General features: G+C 41.4%; 1 protein-coding gene across 3 annotated transcripts in view; it reads right to left on the reverse strand.

Moving 5' to 3' along the window:
• TAF4B (TATA-box binding protein associated factor 4b) overlaps nt 1-18,972 on the reverse strand; it is a 106,618-nt gene that overhangs the window by 66,511 nt on the left and 21,135 nt on the right. For all 3 annotated transcript variants that reach the window (XM_019487024.2, XM_059724155.1, XM_059724157.1), the window contains exons 2-7: nt 14,782-14,930; nt 13,888-13,995; nt 9,771-9,938; nt 9,539-9,661; nt 5,781-5,870; nt 885-1,487 (exon numbers count right to left, since the gene is read on the reverse strand). In XM_019487024.2, coding sequence (XP_019342569.2) covers nt 885-1,487; nt 5,781-5,870; nt 9,539-9,661; nt 9,771-9,938; nt 13,888-13,995; nt 14,782-14,930 — 1,241 coding nt within the window. The remainder of the gene's footprint in view (nt 1-884; nt 1,488-5,780; nt 5,871-9,538; nt 9,662-9,770; nt 9,939-13,887; nt 13,996-14,781; nt 14,931-18,972) is intronic.

An 18,972-nucleotide genomic window follows, 5' to 3' on the forward strand; every position in this document is an offset into this window, starting at 1 on the left:
TTCTTGCTGCAAGAGAAGAGAATAAGAGTTATATTTCTTGTGATTGCTATATTACCTGGACTAAATGCAGTATAATACCTACCTGTCTAACCATGGGTAAACTGATTAAATTCCAGCCACCCTAAATGCTTTTGTGCCAAGGAGCACAAGGAATGCATGTTTGTTAAAAAGAAGTGATCATTAAAATGTTCTTGAGGATCTTAACTAAAGACTGTTAAGTTTCTCTAAATCACATCACTGTCATGGATATTCCAAAGACACAAAATTTCTAATGCACATGTTTATCAAGGTTTGGATTAAATAAAGCTCTCTATAGTGTTACTATGTGGTCATCTTTAATAATTGAGTTTCTTTTCATTACTTTATGCTTTAGTCTCTGTAAATTTATTTAGCTACACCATGGAAAACACCAGAAACATTTACACAAAATTAACCAAAAAACCCAGCAGTAATTATTTTTGACCTTGCAATAAGAGAAACCCCAGTTGTCCCTGAACTTGAAGTCAAGAGCTCATTTCTCCAAATCAGATCTTAAAACAAATATTCAGCAGTCTCATTCACTTCAACTGCTGGACACCCAAGCCTTGTGACCCATTACATTTGATATTGGAAAGTTTCCTTCACCAGTATGTTTGATCTTTTCCTCACTTATTAAAAAAGCTGTAAACCATGACCCTCAGGCTGAGAAAGGAAATACAAATATGTATTTATACATATAAATGAATACATATTGCATTTGTCAAGCAGAGTGGAAGAGTATCTTAGATAAAATTTAAGTAATTTATTAACTCATGGAAGAACACATTCTTACCTAAACAAAGACCTTTGGAGCTTATGATCTGTGCTTTTTGATCGAAAGACATTAGAAAATAAATTTATCTTACCAGCTGTTTCACTTTAATTGCCTGCTGAGTACTGCCTGAATGAGCAAGAAGAGAGTTGGGTTGTGTAATTTTAATACTAATAGGAGTCCCAATGACTGGCTTCACAGACTGAAGAGAGGTTGTTGCTGTAGAGGCCAAGACCGGCTTCAACGCTGATACTAAAGTTGGCTTCACAGTCTGAAGCGAGTTCGTTGCGACTGAAGAGGTAAAGACTGGCTTCACAACATTGATAGTTGTGAGTGGTGTGGTTCCTACTGTAGAGGTGAAAACTGGATTTGCAGGCTGAAGAGTGGCTGTCACTGGGACAGAAGCAAGGACTGGTTTCGCAGTCTGGAGTGAAGTTGTTGGTGGTGTCCTCACCACTGCAGTGGAAAGAACTGGTTTTACAGCTTGAGAGGCTGTGACCACTGTGGAGGAAAGGACTGATTTTGTGGGCTGAGGACAGGTCATTACCACAGCTGATGTTGTCACTGGAACAGTGGAAGTTGTTGCTGAAGAGATCTGGGTAGACACAGCTTCTTGGGTTGGAGACTGCTGCTGCATGCACTGCTGGATAAAGCTCTGAGCATTGGGCATCAGCTGCCGTAAGGCAAGCAGACTTTTCTAGAAAAGGAGAAAGATAGCGGTGAGCCCAATGCTACAGGTACCCGTCACAAAACTAGAATTATATTCTTTTTCAACTGATTTCCACCACCCTCACCAAGTCAGTCTTATTTCATAAATTGCGGTAAGTGCATTAATCATAATAGACACGTCTACATGTTTATTAATATGCTGTAATTACAGTGCATTAAGCTTAGTACCTGTAATGACAGGTACTAACTTAATGCACCACAATCAGCGCTACTGCACCTTAGTGCAGATGATTTTTTTTTTTTTTTTTTTTAGTAACACTACTGTGCATTAGACTAAATCTACTGCATATTAACACATTAGCTCAGGCTTTGCCTGTTGTTCTAACGTGCTGTAGAATTTGGCTTCTCTGCATTAAATGTCTCGTGTAGGCATGCCCAGTAATATTCAGTTACTATCAAAATGACAAAGCAGCTTGGCATGAACAGTGAGAGAATTGGTAGCATATTATATGCAAGATGAAGGATATCTACTGCCTTGCCCCATAGAATAAGCCAGCTTCATGATGTTTCCCTATAAATTTAAAATCAGCTACTTCTCATTTAATAATTGGGCTGCAATCTAAATAATGCAAATTCCCCATAACTATTACACTGCTTTTGATCTCCTTCCCCACTCCCAAAGCCCAGCAAGTATAGTATAGCAACAGTAACTATTATTCCCTTGAACAGTTAGGCTTGGTGCAGACATTTAAAAAGCCTGAGGAGGAATAACATTTACAGTTTTATGGAAGCAGCATAGTTTAGGTTGTTAGTGAACAAGTTTGCCCTTTGGTGGAGGGGGGGTGCAAAACTTAGAGCAGATTCCACCATTTTTAAAACCAGTCTATGCATTCTGTTATGGGTATAGCCAGTTTCCAATTACTTTTACTAGTATAAGTGTAATGCCTGCATCTGCAGAATGCAAGTGTATCCAATTAACTATACAGATGCAGGGGTTTAGGTTGTAGCCGTGTTGGTCTAAGGACATAAGCAGACAAGATTCCTTGGGTGAATTTGATATCTTTTATCAGACCAACCCAAATAATTGGAGAATAGTTATTAAGCTAGCTTTCGGGTTCAAAAACCCTTCGTCAGGCTAAGGAGGTTTCTTAGCCTGACGAAGGGTTTTTGAACCCGAAAGCTAGCTTAATAACTATTCTCCAACTATTTGGGTTGGTCTAATAAAAGATATCAAATTCACCCCAGGAACCTTGTCTGCCTATACAGATGCAAACACTTTCATACCAATCCATATACACCTACACTAGAGACAGTAGCAACTTTAACTATGTACATAGTTAAAGCAGCAAAATTTGGGTGAAAATAAACCTTTACTCTGTAAAGGAAGACATAAGCAGAGGTGTGTGGCTATTTTTTTTAAATACTTCACTGGCTAGAGCAGAGAGAATAACCTCAAGTTCCTATAGCTTTCTCCTCCAAGTGCTTTAAAAGAGAGAAAAAAAAAGGGTCCCAATTCTCAAATCAAAATGAACCAAACTTTGGTAACAGTGGGAACATATTCCCATTCCCAAGGGAGCCTGTAGCTCAGTGGCTCAGGGGTACTCGGGGACCCTGTAAGGCAGAGTGCGGGATGCTAGCACAGTGCACCAGGGAGCCTGCTGCACCATGCAGCCAGCTGCACCCAGGTAGCATGGCATGTAGAGCATCAGGGTGACAGGGATAGTACAGAAGGAAGGTGGAAGAGGTGAGGGGGTTGGCACATAAAATTGATAAAGGAGGGCCTTTATTCTGCTTTAATATCTTCACAGGAGGTCTAGAATCCCTGGCTTAGAGAAACTGGGAATGAATAGCTCAGAAGTGCTGAAATTTGACGTTAAGCATTACAGGGCAGAGTGGGACTGACTGACTTGCGGTGGAAATGAAGCTGGCAAGCCTGCTAAAAAAGTAGTAGTGGGGGTTGCCACCAAGATTAATATTAATGCATAACAGCTTACTAGTGATCATGTGAAGTAGTACAATATGTAGGACAAGTGGCAAGCTGTGCATAAATTCATTTAGAGCATAATCATTTCACTCTGCTTCCCCAGGTCTTGAATTGAGGCCTTTGGTCTCTCTCTCATGAATGGGCAGACACATGTCCATCAACTCCCATGCACACAAGGACTTTGGACCCAAATGCTTGTGTACCACTTTAGATAACTAGTTTTTTGTTTTGTTGGTTTGGGGGTTTTGTTTTTTTGGTGGTTTTTTGTTTTGTTTTTTTTTGGGGGGGGGGGGGGAAAGGAGGTGAAACGGATTCGTCTTTCTTTGCTTTTGTTTTAGTGTTCCATGTTTTCACTGGATCCAGTACTTGCTATATAAAAAAAGACAGGTCTCTGCTTTGCAGAATGAAATATGGGGAAAACAAAGTAATCAATGGTGCCTGATTTGGATAGAGAATGGAGGTACAGTTATCCTGGACATTTTATTCTAAGCTAGCCTAGTTTGATAGCCTAGCTGGGCAGCTCATTATAAACAGCCAAAAAGCAAAACATTTAAATAAAATAAAAATTGCACAGCTGCTGCCTACAGTTAAATGGCAAGAGATGAATCATGAAGTGTTTAAGAAAGCAAACATCTTTATTCTGCTTTCCATTACAAATACTTATTCAGTTGTACAGCCTCTTCATCACATTTGACAGAGTATTAATCTTTAGGACAGTTGCAACAGAAGGAAAAAAAACAAAACAAAACAGTGTTAAAAAAGTGAGAATTGTAATGAGGAAAGCATGAACTCCAGACAGATTTTATTTAATAAGAAAGGAGTAAATTTTAGAGCAATTTCTTTGCTCATAGGATCATGGTTTTACTTCCCTGGGAACTGAATGTGTAAGGGCTTTAAGAATGAACTGGTAGCTCTCACAGCGTTATGGAGCTCCTCTACACTAACAGCCCCATGTTATTCACTGATTATAACGGATAACCCTCAACCTCTGACAGCAATACTATGCATCAGGACTACTGTGGCAGAAGTAGGAGGAAAAAAAAATGGCTTCCTCTCTCCACAGCAACAGTCACAGCTCTCTCGTGAAAGTCTACATTAAGCACCATTCTTCCTCAGAGCACTCTGTACTGAAGACGACTCATTTTAGAAGTTGACATAAACAAGTACTGTATTTGCTCGATTCTAAGACAACTTTGAATTTATGACTACCCCCCCCCCAGTAATTAGATACTAGACATAGATTCTAGACATGGAAAATTATAACATTTATAATTTTCTAATTATTTTTAGATTTGCCCCCCCACTGCTGTGGTAGGAAGCCAGCAGCAAGGGGGCACGCAATGGGAAAAAGTAGAAGCAAGGGGGAAGAGCAGGAGGTGGGAAAGCAGGGCCAGGAGGAACAGGCATCTTGCGATTTATCCCTTCTCCCCCTGGCAACTACCACCCCACCTATTTACCTCCTCCAGTTTCCCCAGTGATCTGGGCATAGAGAAAGTCCCGGAGCCACTCTTCCCTGCCCTGCTCCCTTCCCCCCTCCCCTTTCTATGGGAAGATAGGGGAAAGAGGAATGGAGCAAGGTAGGGAAGAAGAAATGTGTAAGGTACGGAGCTGGGTTCCCAGCACAGATGCTTCTTACAGCATGGGGCAAACTAGAAATGACAGCAGCAGCACCCACCACGGCATGTACATTCCTTCCCTGCTTGGCTCCCTGTGATGAGCAGGGAGGAGACCTACTCTTAGAATTGAGTAAATATGGTATTCTTGTTATTAATACCTTCAGATTATTCTAAGTGATAAATATCTCTATGTAAAAAATCTAACTATTAATGTTTCTTTTGCATCTCTCTGTACTCCAATGATAGTGAAACCTATATAAAGAAAGAACTGACTTCAGTTCTCAGAGCTTCAGTGGAGTCCAAACACTACAATTTAAACCTTTTAAAAAGAAAACTAACATCGTATTGGAATTCCAATAGCTGTGGAAGCATTTCTGTTTAAAAGAAAAAAGGGAGGAGATAGCCCATATGTAAACTAAGCATAGAGCCCTATGCTGAATCAATTCAGTCTTCGTAGGTCAGTCTAAGCTGCATAGATTGAACCTAGTTTACCTTAAATCAGTTTTGGCCATTTTGAAAGCAACTTATGTACACTGCTCTGTACATAAGCTGTTCTGTTGTTAGAAATTTGAACAGGTTTCCAACTACTTATACTGGTTTGTATGCAACTTCTGTTCTGAGCCATTGTCAAATTGGAAGTGGAATGTAAGGTGCAAAAGAAAAGTTATTAGGAAAACAGCAATTGACAATATTTCACAAAAATAACTACACAAAAAAGTACCTTGAGGAAAGGGACCAGGTATGGTTGTGGAGAAGACTTGAGTTCTATGTATAGTTTTTTTGTAAATTCTTCTGGTTCAATTTTGGCTTCCTAAGGAGAGAGGGGGGGGAAGAAAAAGAGAGCCTTTTATGAATACAGGAAGTTATATGGAGAAAGGTAGAAGCATCCCAGTTGATGGAAATTGTAAAGTGGTTCATTTTCATAGTTCCCTGATGTTTTTTACTCCTATACTTTTAACCAAACTGTTAGAATACAACAGCATTAAAAAGCCAATTCTTTTAATACAGCATTGAACTCCTTGTTTTAATTAACATTTATAAGAGCAATAATTGCTCAAGATCCATTTAACAAGTGATTTTTAAATGAAAACATTAGTAAAGTTGCTAATATATATACATACACACACACTTCCAAGATGAGGTACCTTCCCTACCCTCTCCCACATAGGAAATACAATGCCTCATCTTATAATCAAGCATCCATGAAAATGAAGTACCTGCAATCAGAAGAGGTGGCAGGAATCCAAGCAGTGGTAAGGGGCTTGGTGGAAGCAAGGGGCATGAGGCATGGGGTTCAGGTAGTAGGGCAGGTGCCCAGGGGGTAGGAACCAGGGAGGGCAAGCAGTAGGGTTAGGCCACCTGCACCCCCTTTCTTCTCCACCCCTGGCAGTGAGGGGGGAGGGTACATTTAAGACACCCCCCCGGTAATTAGGTTCTATACATGGAAAATTATAACAAATTTATACATTTTCCATAATTGGATTCTATATAATTGGGTGGTTGCCTTAAATTTCCAGTTGCCTTGGATTTGTGAAAATATTGGTTATTGGCCCTGCTTAGTACCACTAATAATAAATAGTCTATACTTCAATATAAAATGTGTGTATTCTCCACAAGTGTAATGGATGAAATGGTATTTAACATACAACTTAAAAAGGTCAAAAACAAGTCAGCAATTTTTCATAAAGCAACTTTACTATAATAAATGCTTGGTAGAATATTTTGCAGCTTATTTTTGAGAGAGATCTTAAAAGCATAGTACGAGGAAGCTTATATTGAACAGATATGTTCAGTGCAGATTAATGGTATCTCAAAGAATTTATATGCATTATTGTTCTTTTATTTTTCTTCCCTTCTATTCAGCTGCTTGGCTTGGCCTCATTAGTTGCTGAGCACAAAGCACTGAAAATCTACCCTTCCTCCTTTGGATTAGTTGCTGATGCACACTGCATGTTTAGTATGATGCATCAATACTTCTTACATGTTTCTGCAAGAATTGCCTTAGATTGCTTCATCTAAAACACATAATTAAAAAAGGAAGTATAGGATAAAAGTTAAGGCTGGCACAGGATTTTACTTGTGCAAAGTTACTTCTCCCATACTTGTTCACTTACTGGCACCTTATTTGTGTTTGGAAACAAACACTTTAGCAAGACTGCAACAAAGCAGCATTTAAACACAATTTGGGGAGAACAGTAGAAAGAATTATTTTTAAATGCCTATTTGAATTGCAAACTTTAATATGTCAGTATTATCTTGTTCTATTTCCAGCAGAAGCAGACTCTTGTAATCTAACAAAGAGGCACAAGCAAAAGGAGAGGGAAGGAAGAGAACACTGAAGGATCCTTTGATTGTCTTCATGTTTACAAAGTTGTAGACCGGGGCAGGTTATCATTTTCCGCTTCCATCATACTCAGCTATGCTTGAGCAGTACATGAGTCTGCCCTACAGCATCAGTAAAGGACCTTGCTTGAAACTACATGTAGATTTTGGCCAAGTAGAGGCCTTAAGAGAGGAAAATAATACTTAACTCTTATAGGTAAGTCATGTGAGAAGTAACAAAAGAAAACCTAACTGCCCTGGGTATGGCTCAAAGAAGCAACTGTCCAAAAAAGCTATAAAGGACTCTCTTCTTAAATGAACAGCTGGATCTAGTCCAGGGGCAGGCAATTATTTCAGGCAGAGGGACACTTACCCAGTTTTGGCAAGCTGTCCGGGGTTGACAGGAGCCCCGCCCTCTGGTCATCATCTTGGGACCAATGTCCTAATGTCTTGGGACCAGTGTCCCAGGGCCAGCACCGGTGGGGCCCAGAGTGGGGCACAGGCTGGCAGGGGTCTGTGGAGCCAGGCTGGGCTGCACCAGCAGGGAGAGGGGGGACTTGGCCCGCCTCCAGAGCCCCTGCCAGCCGGGACCCTGTACCCCTGCCACCCTGCTCTGGGACACCAGTGCAGGTGCTGTGCTCCCACTGGCTCCCCTCCTGCTCACTCCCAGTGCCCCCCAGCCCCGTGGCACAGGTAGGGGGCAGCGCACAGCCCCAACCCCCTGCTTGCTGGCAGGGAAGGAGTTGGTGCTGAACATGGGGGGGGGGGAGGGAGGAAGTGGCCCCTCGCCCACCCCATAGCTGATGCTCCCTGCTGCAGCCATTCGCAGCCCACGCGGGGCTGGTGTGAGCAGTCAAAGGCAGCTCCATGCGGGCTACGAGTGGCTGCAGCGCAGGGCGCTGGCCACGGAGCAGGGAAGGGGCCGTGTTTCCCCACGCTCCGCAGCAGCTTGTAACTCAGACCGCCACCACCGCCTCTGGGCTGCCCAGCATGCGAGCTCTGGGCAGGAAGCAGCAGCAAATGCTGCACGGTGTGGTAAATGGGGGAGGGAGGGGGGGCAGCGGCCCACAGCTGTTGCTGCCGTGCACAGCCCCGATGGGCGAGCCTGGAGCCGCACAGGGTCAGGCTGGCAGCAGGCACCAGCTTGTAACCCAGCCCTGCGCTGGCTCCAGGCTCGCCCACTGGGGCTGTGCCACAGCTGCAGCAGCTGCAGCCCCCTCACTTGCCACACTGGGCAGTGTTTGCTGCTGCCCACCCAGAGCTTGCACCGCAGTAGGCTGTGGTGAAAAGCGGCCCTACACCCACACTGTGGCCAGCGCCCTGCACTGCAGCCGCTCGCAGCCCGTGTGGGGCTGCCTGTGCCTGCTCAGGATAGCCCTGCACAGGCTGCAAGCAGCTGCAGCAGGGAGCGCTGGCCATGGGGCGGGGCCGCTTTTCCCCGCGCTCTACACCAGCTCCTTCCCTGCCCACCCCTTACCTGAGGTTCCCGCACCAGGAACACCACATGGTCCCAAGCCAGAAGCCCTTGCCCAGGCTTCCGGTTCAGCAGCAGGGCCAGGTAGGCCCTGCTGTTGCACAAGCCTGCCAGGCTTCCCCGGGGTCCTACTGCCCCTGGTTCCCATCATTTGACAGGAATCAAAGACAGATCATTTTTAAATTTTCAAAAAAAATTTTAGGGGCTTCACAGGCCATATTTTACTCATCCCTGATCTAGTCCCTTGATCCCACCCAGTAACAGAAATTTTTTGTTGACAGAGTACATGCATGCACACAGAAAGGGAGAAGGAAAGAGAAGTATGTGAAGCCTAAACCATAATAAAATTAAAGCCTAAACCATAATACATAGCCTTTCAGGGCTCAAATTTAAAAGGTTGCCAAAATGAAGCTCCCATTCACTTCCTCACTTATCTCACACTTTTCTTTTCAAACTATCCATCTGAGTTACAATAGCCCTTAAGACAGTGCTTGCAGAAGTCTGTTGAAATAAATCTGTAAAAACACTAGAGAATGTTTTTAGGAATATTCTGGTGCATAATTAGAAAAAAACAACTTATCATGTAGCAATAGTGGAGGACAGTGATAAAGAGAAGAATGTGATAACTCTGTATAACATGTGTTCTTACGTGGTGATACAAAAGATACATAGAGCAGTCTTACCAACAGATTTTGTACCAGATTCTTCACATTCTGTCCCATTTCTGGGGCTTGAGTTCCACTGGATGCCAGCTTTATTAATGTTGCAAGAAAATTCTTGCATTTCTTCACATTCTCTAACATTTCCTAGTTGTGGAAGTTAGAGGAAGATTTAGTTAGGTGCTGATTTAATTTAAAACCTCAGCTGAATATACATAGAATGTTATTTTAATTAAACTACTGCCTCTTGCCTTACCGTAGAAGGATTGGCCTGTGCTACCATTATGCTCTCTGCTTTGACAGAGGCAGCCTTTTGGGAAATAGGTTGTGCAGGCAGTCCTGTAATTGGAGGCTTTACAGATGCTCCAGTAGTTGAAGGCTTCACAACAGTAATAGTAGTAGCACTGGCAGTTACAGCTGCTGGCTGAATAAAAAACAAAAACAAAAAGCAAACAAAAAAACCCCTCTTTTTCTACCAATGCCTTCACAACTTCACCAACATTTGCATTAGCAGTAAAGGGTAGAAGTGCATCAAAACATTCCTGCCTTTGACATTAAAACTACATTAATACACTGGGACGATATAATGCTTTTATGCAACTACCAACTTGGAAGAAAAAATCACCACACTGATTTTCACTGGGTCAAGAAAAGGAGAAAAAGTGTATTAACTGAACAGTGTGGGTTCACAGGATTGGTTCTGCAGGCTAAAAATTCTCACCGTTCACACCTCAGTTACATGTGGCAGCTGCTTCTTACAGGGAAGCTCAAAACCTTCAAATAAAAGGGATTTCTCCTCAGCAATTAGAACTTAATACTTGATGTGTTAGAACAGAGTTCACCTTACTCTTCTGCAGCTGCGTTTGCCCTGAAGTTCAAATGGAAACAGCAGAAACTAATCTTAAAAGTGAAGCAAGCAGCAATGACTGAATACACAGGCTGCATACAGACATCTAGGGAAGTTGGGGGGAGGTTAGAAGGAATTAGAAATAACCACTCAATATAACATAAGTTGGGATGGGGGGCGGGAACAAACAGGGGGAAGACAGGGTACATGGGAGAGTTGCTGGGGTCATAAAACCATAGGGAAAGTGTCCAGGAGTTTGCAATGGGATCAGGGGATTTGCTTAGCTACTTTTTAGCCCCCTGACCCCTCCCTTCCCACCCCCAAAGAAACAAACCCCCATCCATCCTGCCCCTCCTCTCACTAAGACTTACTTCTTCACCTACCAGCTTGGATGAATACTGATAAAGTTGGTACCGAGAGCAACTTGTGGGATGGGAGGTTTGGGGGACTGGGGCCCGGCTGGTTCATGGCGTGAGGGGAAAGAGGGGAAACAGGGTTGTCTACTTTGGGGATGAGGTGAGGGGCCAGAGGGCTAAAAATATCCTGGTGACAGGGAGGTGGTAGGAAAAAGCACAGCCCCAGGGCTGGTGCTAGTGGCTGGGCTTTCCCAGCCCTGGGAGCTATACACAAGTTCAGGACAGTTGTACTGATCTTAAAAAAAAGAAAAAGGAAAAAGACCAACCCAATAACTCAGACCACCTTAGAGGTAGGGTTAACTCTGATCATGTCAGTCATTTTTAGACAGATCTAACTTTCCTGGAACTTCTGTACAGTGTGAATTTAGATCAACCTACTGTGGGACCCAAGTGTAAGGACCGCATCTGGGCAAACCAAGTTAGATTGGGTGCCCATTTTTAAGGGTGATCTACCCTCCCCAAACATCTGTCTGCACCCAAACTGAGCACAAACCTATTGAGTGGGATTTTTTTTTTTTTTTTTGAAGAGCTGCCTTAAAAAATAAATAAATAAATAAATAACCCCACTAACAATAAAACTTCCAGAAAAAACAACAAAAACACCAACTTAGCCATCTTTTCAATTTGTTTGTTGTGGGTGCATCCATCTACTAATATGACAAGCAGCAGGCAGTTTCAAGATAGCATTTCAGCATAGCTTCCTGGTGCTGGTACACTTTAATAGCTCTCTGCAGGATCTTTGCCACCACCATTGGCTCTTCCAAGGATGCAGCTCAACAGATCTATGACCAGAGGGATGCTGACTGGGCCAGAGAATCCCAGAAGCAGATGGAAAGGAGGAGGATGGAAGGGGACAGAGAACAGAACTGTCAAGTTACAGTGTTTGGGTTATTTACAAATTGAAACAAAAGGTGCTCTGGAGCTGCTGTCTTGTGACTTCTGGCATATTTATAGGTCAAGATGAGACCAATATTTTATAAACTGGGGAAACAGAGGAGAGAAAAACTGGCTTAGCCTTTGTCCTGTGAAAGTGAATATATGGGAATTACATTCTCTCACCTGCCCCTCAACTTTCTCCATTACACTGACACCAAGCTCATTCTCAGTCTGAGAAACATTCACAGAAGAGCAAAGTGTCATTATCCTGCATACTGGGAAGAGGTTTCAAGAGAGCAACCACTCCGCATCCAAATGAAAACACCCCAGCATGACGCTAATTACATACTTTGTGACCGCATCTAGGGACAAAGAGGACAAAATACCTGCACATTTTAGACGGAGGAAAAGTCAAGGGTTTTGTTTTTGTTTTTTAGTTTAGAGCTGGAACAAAGACAAATAGCAGCAAATGAATAAGGACACCACTTTTGTTAGACCTGAGAAAAATAATGAGGTGATAATCTACTTACTTCCCAGAACACTGGGCCAATCTGTTTACACACCACTATAGAAGTCTTAGTATGTTATCCTTCCATATTTACTGATTTTTGCTGCTGAACCCATTGTTTTTGATCGATATTTTTTTTAAACTTCCTGTCTACAGCTTTACAATGCTGTCAAAATTATTGCCAATCCAAGAATCACTATAATTAGGCAAGAGTATTTGCCCCTTACTGCAGTGGTGCTCATATTGCAATACAGCCTTTGGGAAACAGATTTTTTTTTAAGGGAGTCAGTCATGCTTCAGGCAGTAATACTTCTGGCTGATTACTGATTAAATCCTAGTCAATAATTCATGCAGTGTCCAGTATTCTCTCTACACCCCAGACAGAACCAGAACCTCCTAGCAGCACTTTGTGCCATAAAAGGCATCCTCACCAAGGGTGGTGGACCTAGGGTCCATCCTCACCAAGTATTTCTGGGGGTAAGATACTAAAACAAAACAAAAAAAAACCTAGAGAAAAGATGCCCTATTGTTACAGGCAAACCCTTTTAATGAGTGCATACTGAGGAAGAGAGACGATGTATAAACCCCTATATCTATTTCTTGCTGGAAGCAAGATAAACATTCTACTTGTACATTTACTTGTAGGGAAAAAAAGAAGAAAATTAAAAATAAAATAACTGATCTACATTTTCATCATTCTTATTTTTCTTCACTGCGGACAGAAGATCCCACTTTCTTTTCACCACATCAAACAGATCTGCTGGCAGTTTTCTGCTGCCGATAAAAAACTGCCCTTCTGTAGCAGTTGCACAAGTCTATTTGTTAACTATTGCTGTTGGACTACCAAGTCCCTTTCCTCACAGCTGAAGGGCAAAGTTGGAGTGAATGAACAGTGCTACTCAAGGCTACCTACAAGAGCCTCATTTCTTTTATGCCGTTCCTTCGGTGTAGGGGAAAGACCGGGGGTAACATACCAGACTTCCTCCCAAATGACTCTCTCACCCACACCTCTACGTCATTAAAAAGAAATTGTTATTTTAGCTATAGAAAGGAGTGGCTTACTTTTAACCACTGCATGTTAATCTTGAACATTTGCTCCTCAAGTACAGGAAAATAAGTGACCCTATTTAAAAATGGGGAATGAGGTGAGGAAATAAGGAACCAAGAGAAAACAAACAAACAAACAAACACACACACACACACACACACAACAACACATCCTAAAGACAACATGCTGCAGTGGAAAATGAAACTGTACACTGAAACATTTTCTATTAATTCTAACACAAAGATTCTCTTCTCTACAGGTTTTTATACAGCATTTATCAGCATAGTAGAAGTATCAATCAGTCCTGCATCAAGCAACCCAATTAACTTGGAACAGATGCATACTTGACACAAATCCAGCTTTTCATAGATTTCACAGATATTAGGGTGGGAAGGGATCTCATAAGATCATAGGGTCCAGCCCCCTGCCCCAGGGGCAGGAAATCAATTACGGTCAAAGGATCCCAGCAAAATAAGCATCCAAATATTTCTTTTAAAACACGGTAGTAGTTTGTGCCACCAATACTGATATATGAGATCCAATCTTGTATCTAGCAAGATGCTTAGCAATAACCTGTTAAATTAACTTTTTAAAGCATGCTTGCATAATTAATATTTTTGAGTAAAGATGAAAAAAAAACCCCTCAGTGTCAGCAAATGTATGCAGTTACAGACTTACTTGTACTACAGCAGGTCTCTGAACAGTAGAGGTCACAGAATTTGTGGTTTGCAATACCGTTTTCACAGGAGTTGCTATGACTTTTTTTAGTAACTGGGTGCCAGGATTCTTTAAAAGTAAAAAGAATAAAATACGTAAAATATAGGATGCAAAGAATAGCACGTCAACAAATCAATCAAATCTCAAACATGTCAGGAAATTAACATTTAATTCTCATCCACTGTAATATTTAAAAGTTAATTAAATTAAACATATGTGACTTTAGCATGAATACTGAATGCTAAATAAGTCTATTTTACCTAGTCAGCATTACAAAAGACACAAGACAAGAAAGCCAATAAACACAGTATAGGCATGTCTCCCCGTCTGTATAGCAAGTGTCAAATGGTATGTTATGAATAATAAGCTGGTTCCTCCTATTTTTACTTGTTTTATTAGAGGTACTTCCAACTATTTGATAATTCTACCAAAATTATACCCCTGGGAACAGTGATCCCCAAACAATGGGTGAACCCAGAAAGATTGGGAACTACTGTAACTAGAAAGTCCCAATGATCTTTGCAGGACATTTTTTCAAGTTAAAATAGTGTTTAAAAGAAGATATGGCCGGTTGTTAGGAGATGCTAATTTTCATTGTTCTAAAGGTCATCTCACCATGAGCTATGTATTACATATCAAGAAGAGCATTTTAAACTATAAAAGCAAAATATAGTAACATACAGTTTTATGAAAAAAAAACAAAATACAACTGTGACATTCAGTCTGTGTTCACCAAGATTTCAAATGAGGTTTGATGAATTCCTCATTACAAAGTATGCACACTGAATATATTACATTAAAAAGAAATATAGTAAAGTACAGCCTGATTTTGAAGCATCTGTCTGAAGAAGTTACCTGTACAGTACATATTCTGACTGCAGGTGTGCTTGTAGGTATCGATGGTCTTGCACTTGTATTATTTTGCGTCTGGCTCTGTGCTCGAGCTATTGCTTGTTGAGATACTAACATCAGCTGACCATTGCTACTTCTGATGAGAACTGTTCCTGTTGACAAGAATAATGAACACATGATTAAGAGGAGGAACTGCATTAAGAAGTACTTAGAAGAATATTTAAGGGGGTTTAAGGAATATTAGAGGTTTAAGGAACTCTGCTAATACAAACTAAGATTGTGTATCCTCCTGCCTGGAGGAAAAGTGAAGAGAGTTAAAATGCACAAAAGCCAAGCTTCCAACACTAATATTTACTTGGTTGTCCTGCCACAAGCCACAAATTTTGCACTTTGTGCAACTCAACAAAAGCAAAATTCAATGCAGTTTAGACAAATATCACTATTCAGCTATATATACAATACAGTATAGATTAACTTAGAGTTAAGTTTCCAAGAGCATTTGAGTTGTTTAAAGAAAGAATGAGAATTAGTTGGGTAGCAGTAGGTTAAAGCTTTCTTATGCAGATAATGCAGCTTCCAAATCTACCAAGCATTTTCCAATCTGAAAATAAAAGCAGCACTTGGTTTAAAGACCAAGCATATGCTTCAATTCATCTGTATTGAAGTGAGGACCTACTGATCAGGTGATGTTTATAAATGGATATTACACACTATAAAAGCAGAGTATTCAGTGTTAATAAAAAAGTCTTATACCCATTTCAAAATTAGACTGCAACAGGCCACAGTGAAAGCCAAGCCAAGTTAGAAATTCTGAGAGCTTCAACAAGACTAAAGTTCTCAGACTGGCTCAAGAGGTGTTTAAACAGGCAGCTTTAAACTTCCTTTCCCTCCCTCCCCTTCCTTCTCTGTTCCTTTACCTGCAGCAACTCCCACTAGCCAAACTGAGCATGTTTTACTCCAAGTCCTGTCCCCATTCCACAGGTTTTCAGAGATGAACTAGTACTTCACTCATAACATACTATTATTGAGATTTAATGTATTGATGGTCCAGAAACCCAACTCATTTCAGGCTGTCTGTAGATTTGGAGGGGGAAAATCACAACATCTGTTATGTTCTGTTCACATTTGGAAGGCTTGATCTGAAAACCAAGACTATAAATGCCATCTTTCTTTAAAAAGATTAGATGCTGGATATTCCAAATACCTTATATGGGCCATGTAACTACAAAATGCAGGCTGGATTCAAGCCTGCAGGCCATATGTAATAGCACTGGTCCAAACTGCTTTCAATTCTTTGAAGCAGGTATAAACTTCTCCCCTGGCTTTCCTGTATCAAAGTCACTGTCATTTATTCAACAAGATAGCTGCCTTTGGTAGTACCTACAGTCAATGCACATATACATGCTAATCCCATCAAGATTTCAGAGATCTATTCAACAATGGACTTGTACATACAAGGAGGGAACACTACAAGATGTTCCATTTTCAACTGGAGTCCCCAGTAATGCAACAGCTCTCTCTTTTTATTTTATTTTATTTTGGGGGGGGGGGGAGGGGGGGGAGGAATGGGACTGATGTGTGCAGCGCCACTGATACACCTGCTCCCAAACACAGCGCCAGGCATTTTTAATTAGTGTGGCTGGCTAATTAAAAGCACTGTGTTGGAAACACCTGTAAAAATGCCTGAAGTGTCACAAAAACCCTGTGCTCTTTAGCTAATGTGCATTGTTCTAGCACTTCACAATGGAAGTACTAGAGTTAATGCGTACTGCCTAAAGCCCATTAGTGAATGTGTAGACATGCCCAAGTAGTTCTGTTTTGGGTTGCAATGCAGTAGACCAATGTCATATATGCAAACACCTTATAAAAGTAAACAAAACTGCAAGTCAACTCTTACAACAAAATAAATTTCAAGCGAGTTTGTGTAGTCTTGGCGATGGTACTCAAAAGCAAGCATGAAAAACTTTTTGAAAATGCTGCCAAGTCCGAAGGCTCTATAAAAGCAAGCAGAAGATCTACCAAAGAAAGTTCAACCTTTAATTTCAATGAAAGTAGTCTTTTTCTGCACAAAGTTTTAAATTTCTCATTTTCATCCAGCACCTGGGGTTATTTCTCTAAAAATCATCATATTGGGTGGTCTAATTATGACAAAAGGAAGTAAGTAGCTTACTACTACCCAAACTCAAGCAGAAGCCCCTGACAAATGTTAAAATAATGGTGTGATTAGGATCTGAGGACTTATGTCCCATCCAAAAAAACTACACATCCCATCATCCAGACCTGTGCCTGATCCCAGGCAAGGAACAGCTGTCCCGAGTCCACCTGAGAGCTTACCTGAGCATCAGGATGAAGAATGGAGCAGCCCCAAGTCCCAGTTCAGGACATGGTGCCAGCCCCTGCCCAATTAAAGAGATTGGGCAGGGGAAGCAGCTATGTCCTGATTACTGGAAGAGTCCCATTACCAATCCTGAGGATTAGATCAGTGGGGTGGGGCACGCAGTAGCCCCAGGCCTGGGATGCACAATGCCACACACTGAATCTATGTTCCTAATATCAATGAACCAAAGATACTCCACATTAAAAACAGTACATCTTTGTGGCTGGTTTGTCATTTTATTACACTATAATTTGGCTGAATATATGGCATGTTAACATGTCAATGGTGGCAGAAATGGCAATTACATAATAAATGTAATCTGACAGGACCCTAACACAGAACTATTTAAAGTTTTATGTGCAAGGGTAGATAACTACACAGAGATCTGGACTACATTTGACAATTTAAAATTAAAATTAATGTAAACTTACAAACAAGTTCCTACACAGAAAGAAGAAAGCTTAAAGTCTTGCATTTACTTCAAGTACTTTTGTAAATCGTGCCAAAACTGAATGCCTAGAATTAATCTTTTATTCACTACATTTAATATGCGAGATAATTATAACTTTGTTTTGTGAAAACATCCAGAGTATTTTGGGAGGGAGATTGCGCTTTTGTAGGGAACGCTGAATATTCAGACTAAATATCTGCCAACTGGTGGGTCTGGAATAAATTCCCTTCCCTAAGGTGTCCTTTAAATGATAAGGACAGATTCACAGCACAGTTGCATAGCAGGAAATAATGTTAAAGTAACTCTTCTGCCAAGTCAGCTTTCTACCTACTCTGTTATAACTGCAGTTGAGCTTTCTTTTGCATTTGTATTTCATTTTGTTTAGCCTCAAATAGATCTTTTAAGTTAATGAATCCCTGGAAATCACAGCAAGTGTGCCAAGCTTTCAATATTATACGTACCATGTTTTATTTTGCTAGTGATGCACAGCATTATAGCTTACTATGCAGTCAAAACGTGTTATTTTTTTAACAATTCAAATCACCCAGTGGCAAATTCCAGTGAAGAAAAGAGTTGATTATGACACCATGCATTTGGTACTTATAGTACTTTCTTCTGAAATAATTTTGTATCCAAACAGCAACCAATGGATAATTAGAGCACATCACCTCCTTTGTCCTATATTTCTTAGTTTTATTTAAGAAACTGAAAGACGTTTATAAATACTAAGTATTTTCTATCACCCAAATTCCCACTGCCCATTTTTGGATGCGTACTACAGAAAAACTAAGTTCATTTAGGCTCTTTTGCCAATTGATAATATTTCCATGTACATGTGAAGATTCAACTGCACGGCTATCCTGGAGTGGTTCCATTTTAGGTCACACTGGTCACAAAGATTTCGCACAATGTCACTGGATATGTAATACAATTATATATATATATTTAATGGATGTAACAACGAGAAACACTGGCAGTAGGGATGCACAGATGGAGATTTTTGGGGCCGATACCAGTGACCGATTTAAGGAGCCATATCAACTGATACCAATCCAATGCTGATATGCAGCTGGGTAGCTTGGAGACCAGTGTTGGATTGGTAAGTCTGGTGTGGGGGGGAAGGGAAGGGGCAGGCACTGCTTAGCTGGGGCAGGGCAGGACACAGGACAGAGCTGTGAACAGTTCATTCAGGGGGCGGCTCCTGCCTTGCACACACCCTGGAAGGGCATGGGGGGAGGGGGCATGTGCAGCCACCCCAAAATTCACCATAGCACCCCACCCCCGATGTGCAGCGCAGTCCAGCCTAGCCCCTGCTGGGAAGTGCCCTCCCCAGGAAACCTGACATTTCAATTCTAACCTTCAGAGG

Source organism: Alligator mississippiensis, chromosome 3 (assembly GCF_030867095.1).
Source record: "Alligator mississippiensis isolate rAllMis1 chromosome 3, rAllMis1, whole genome shotgun sequence".
Lineage (NCBI taxonomy): Eukaryota > Metazoa > Chordata > Crocodylia > Alligatoridae > Alligator > Alligator mississippiensis.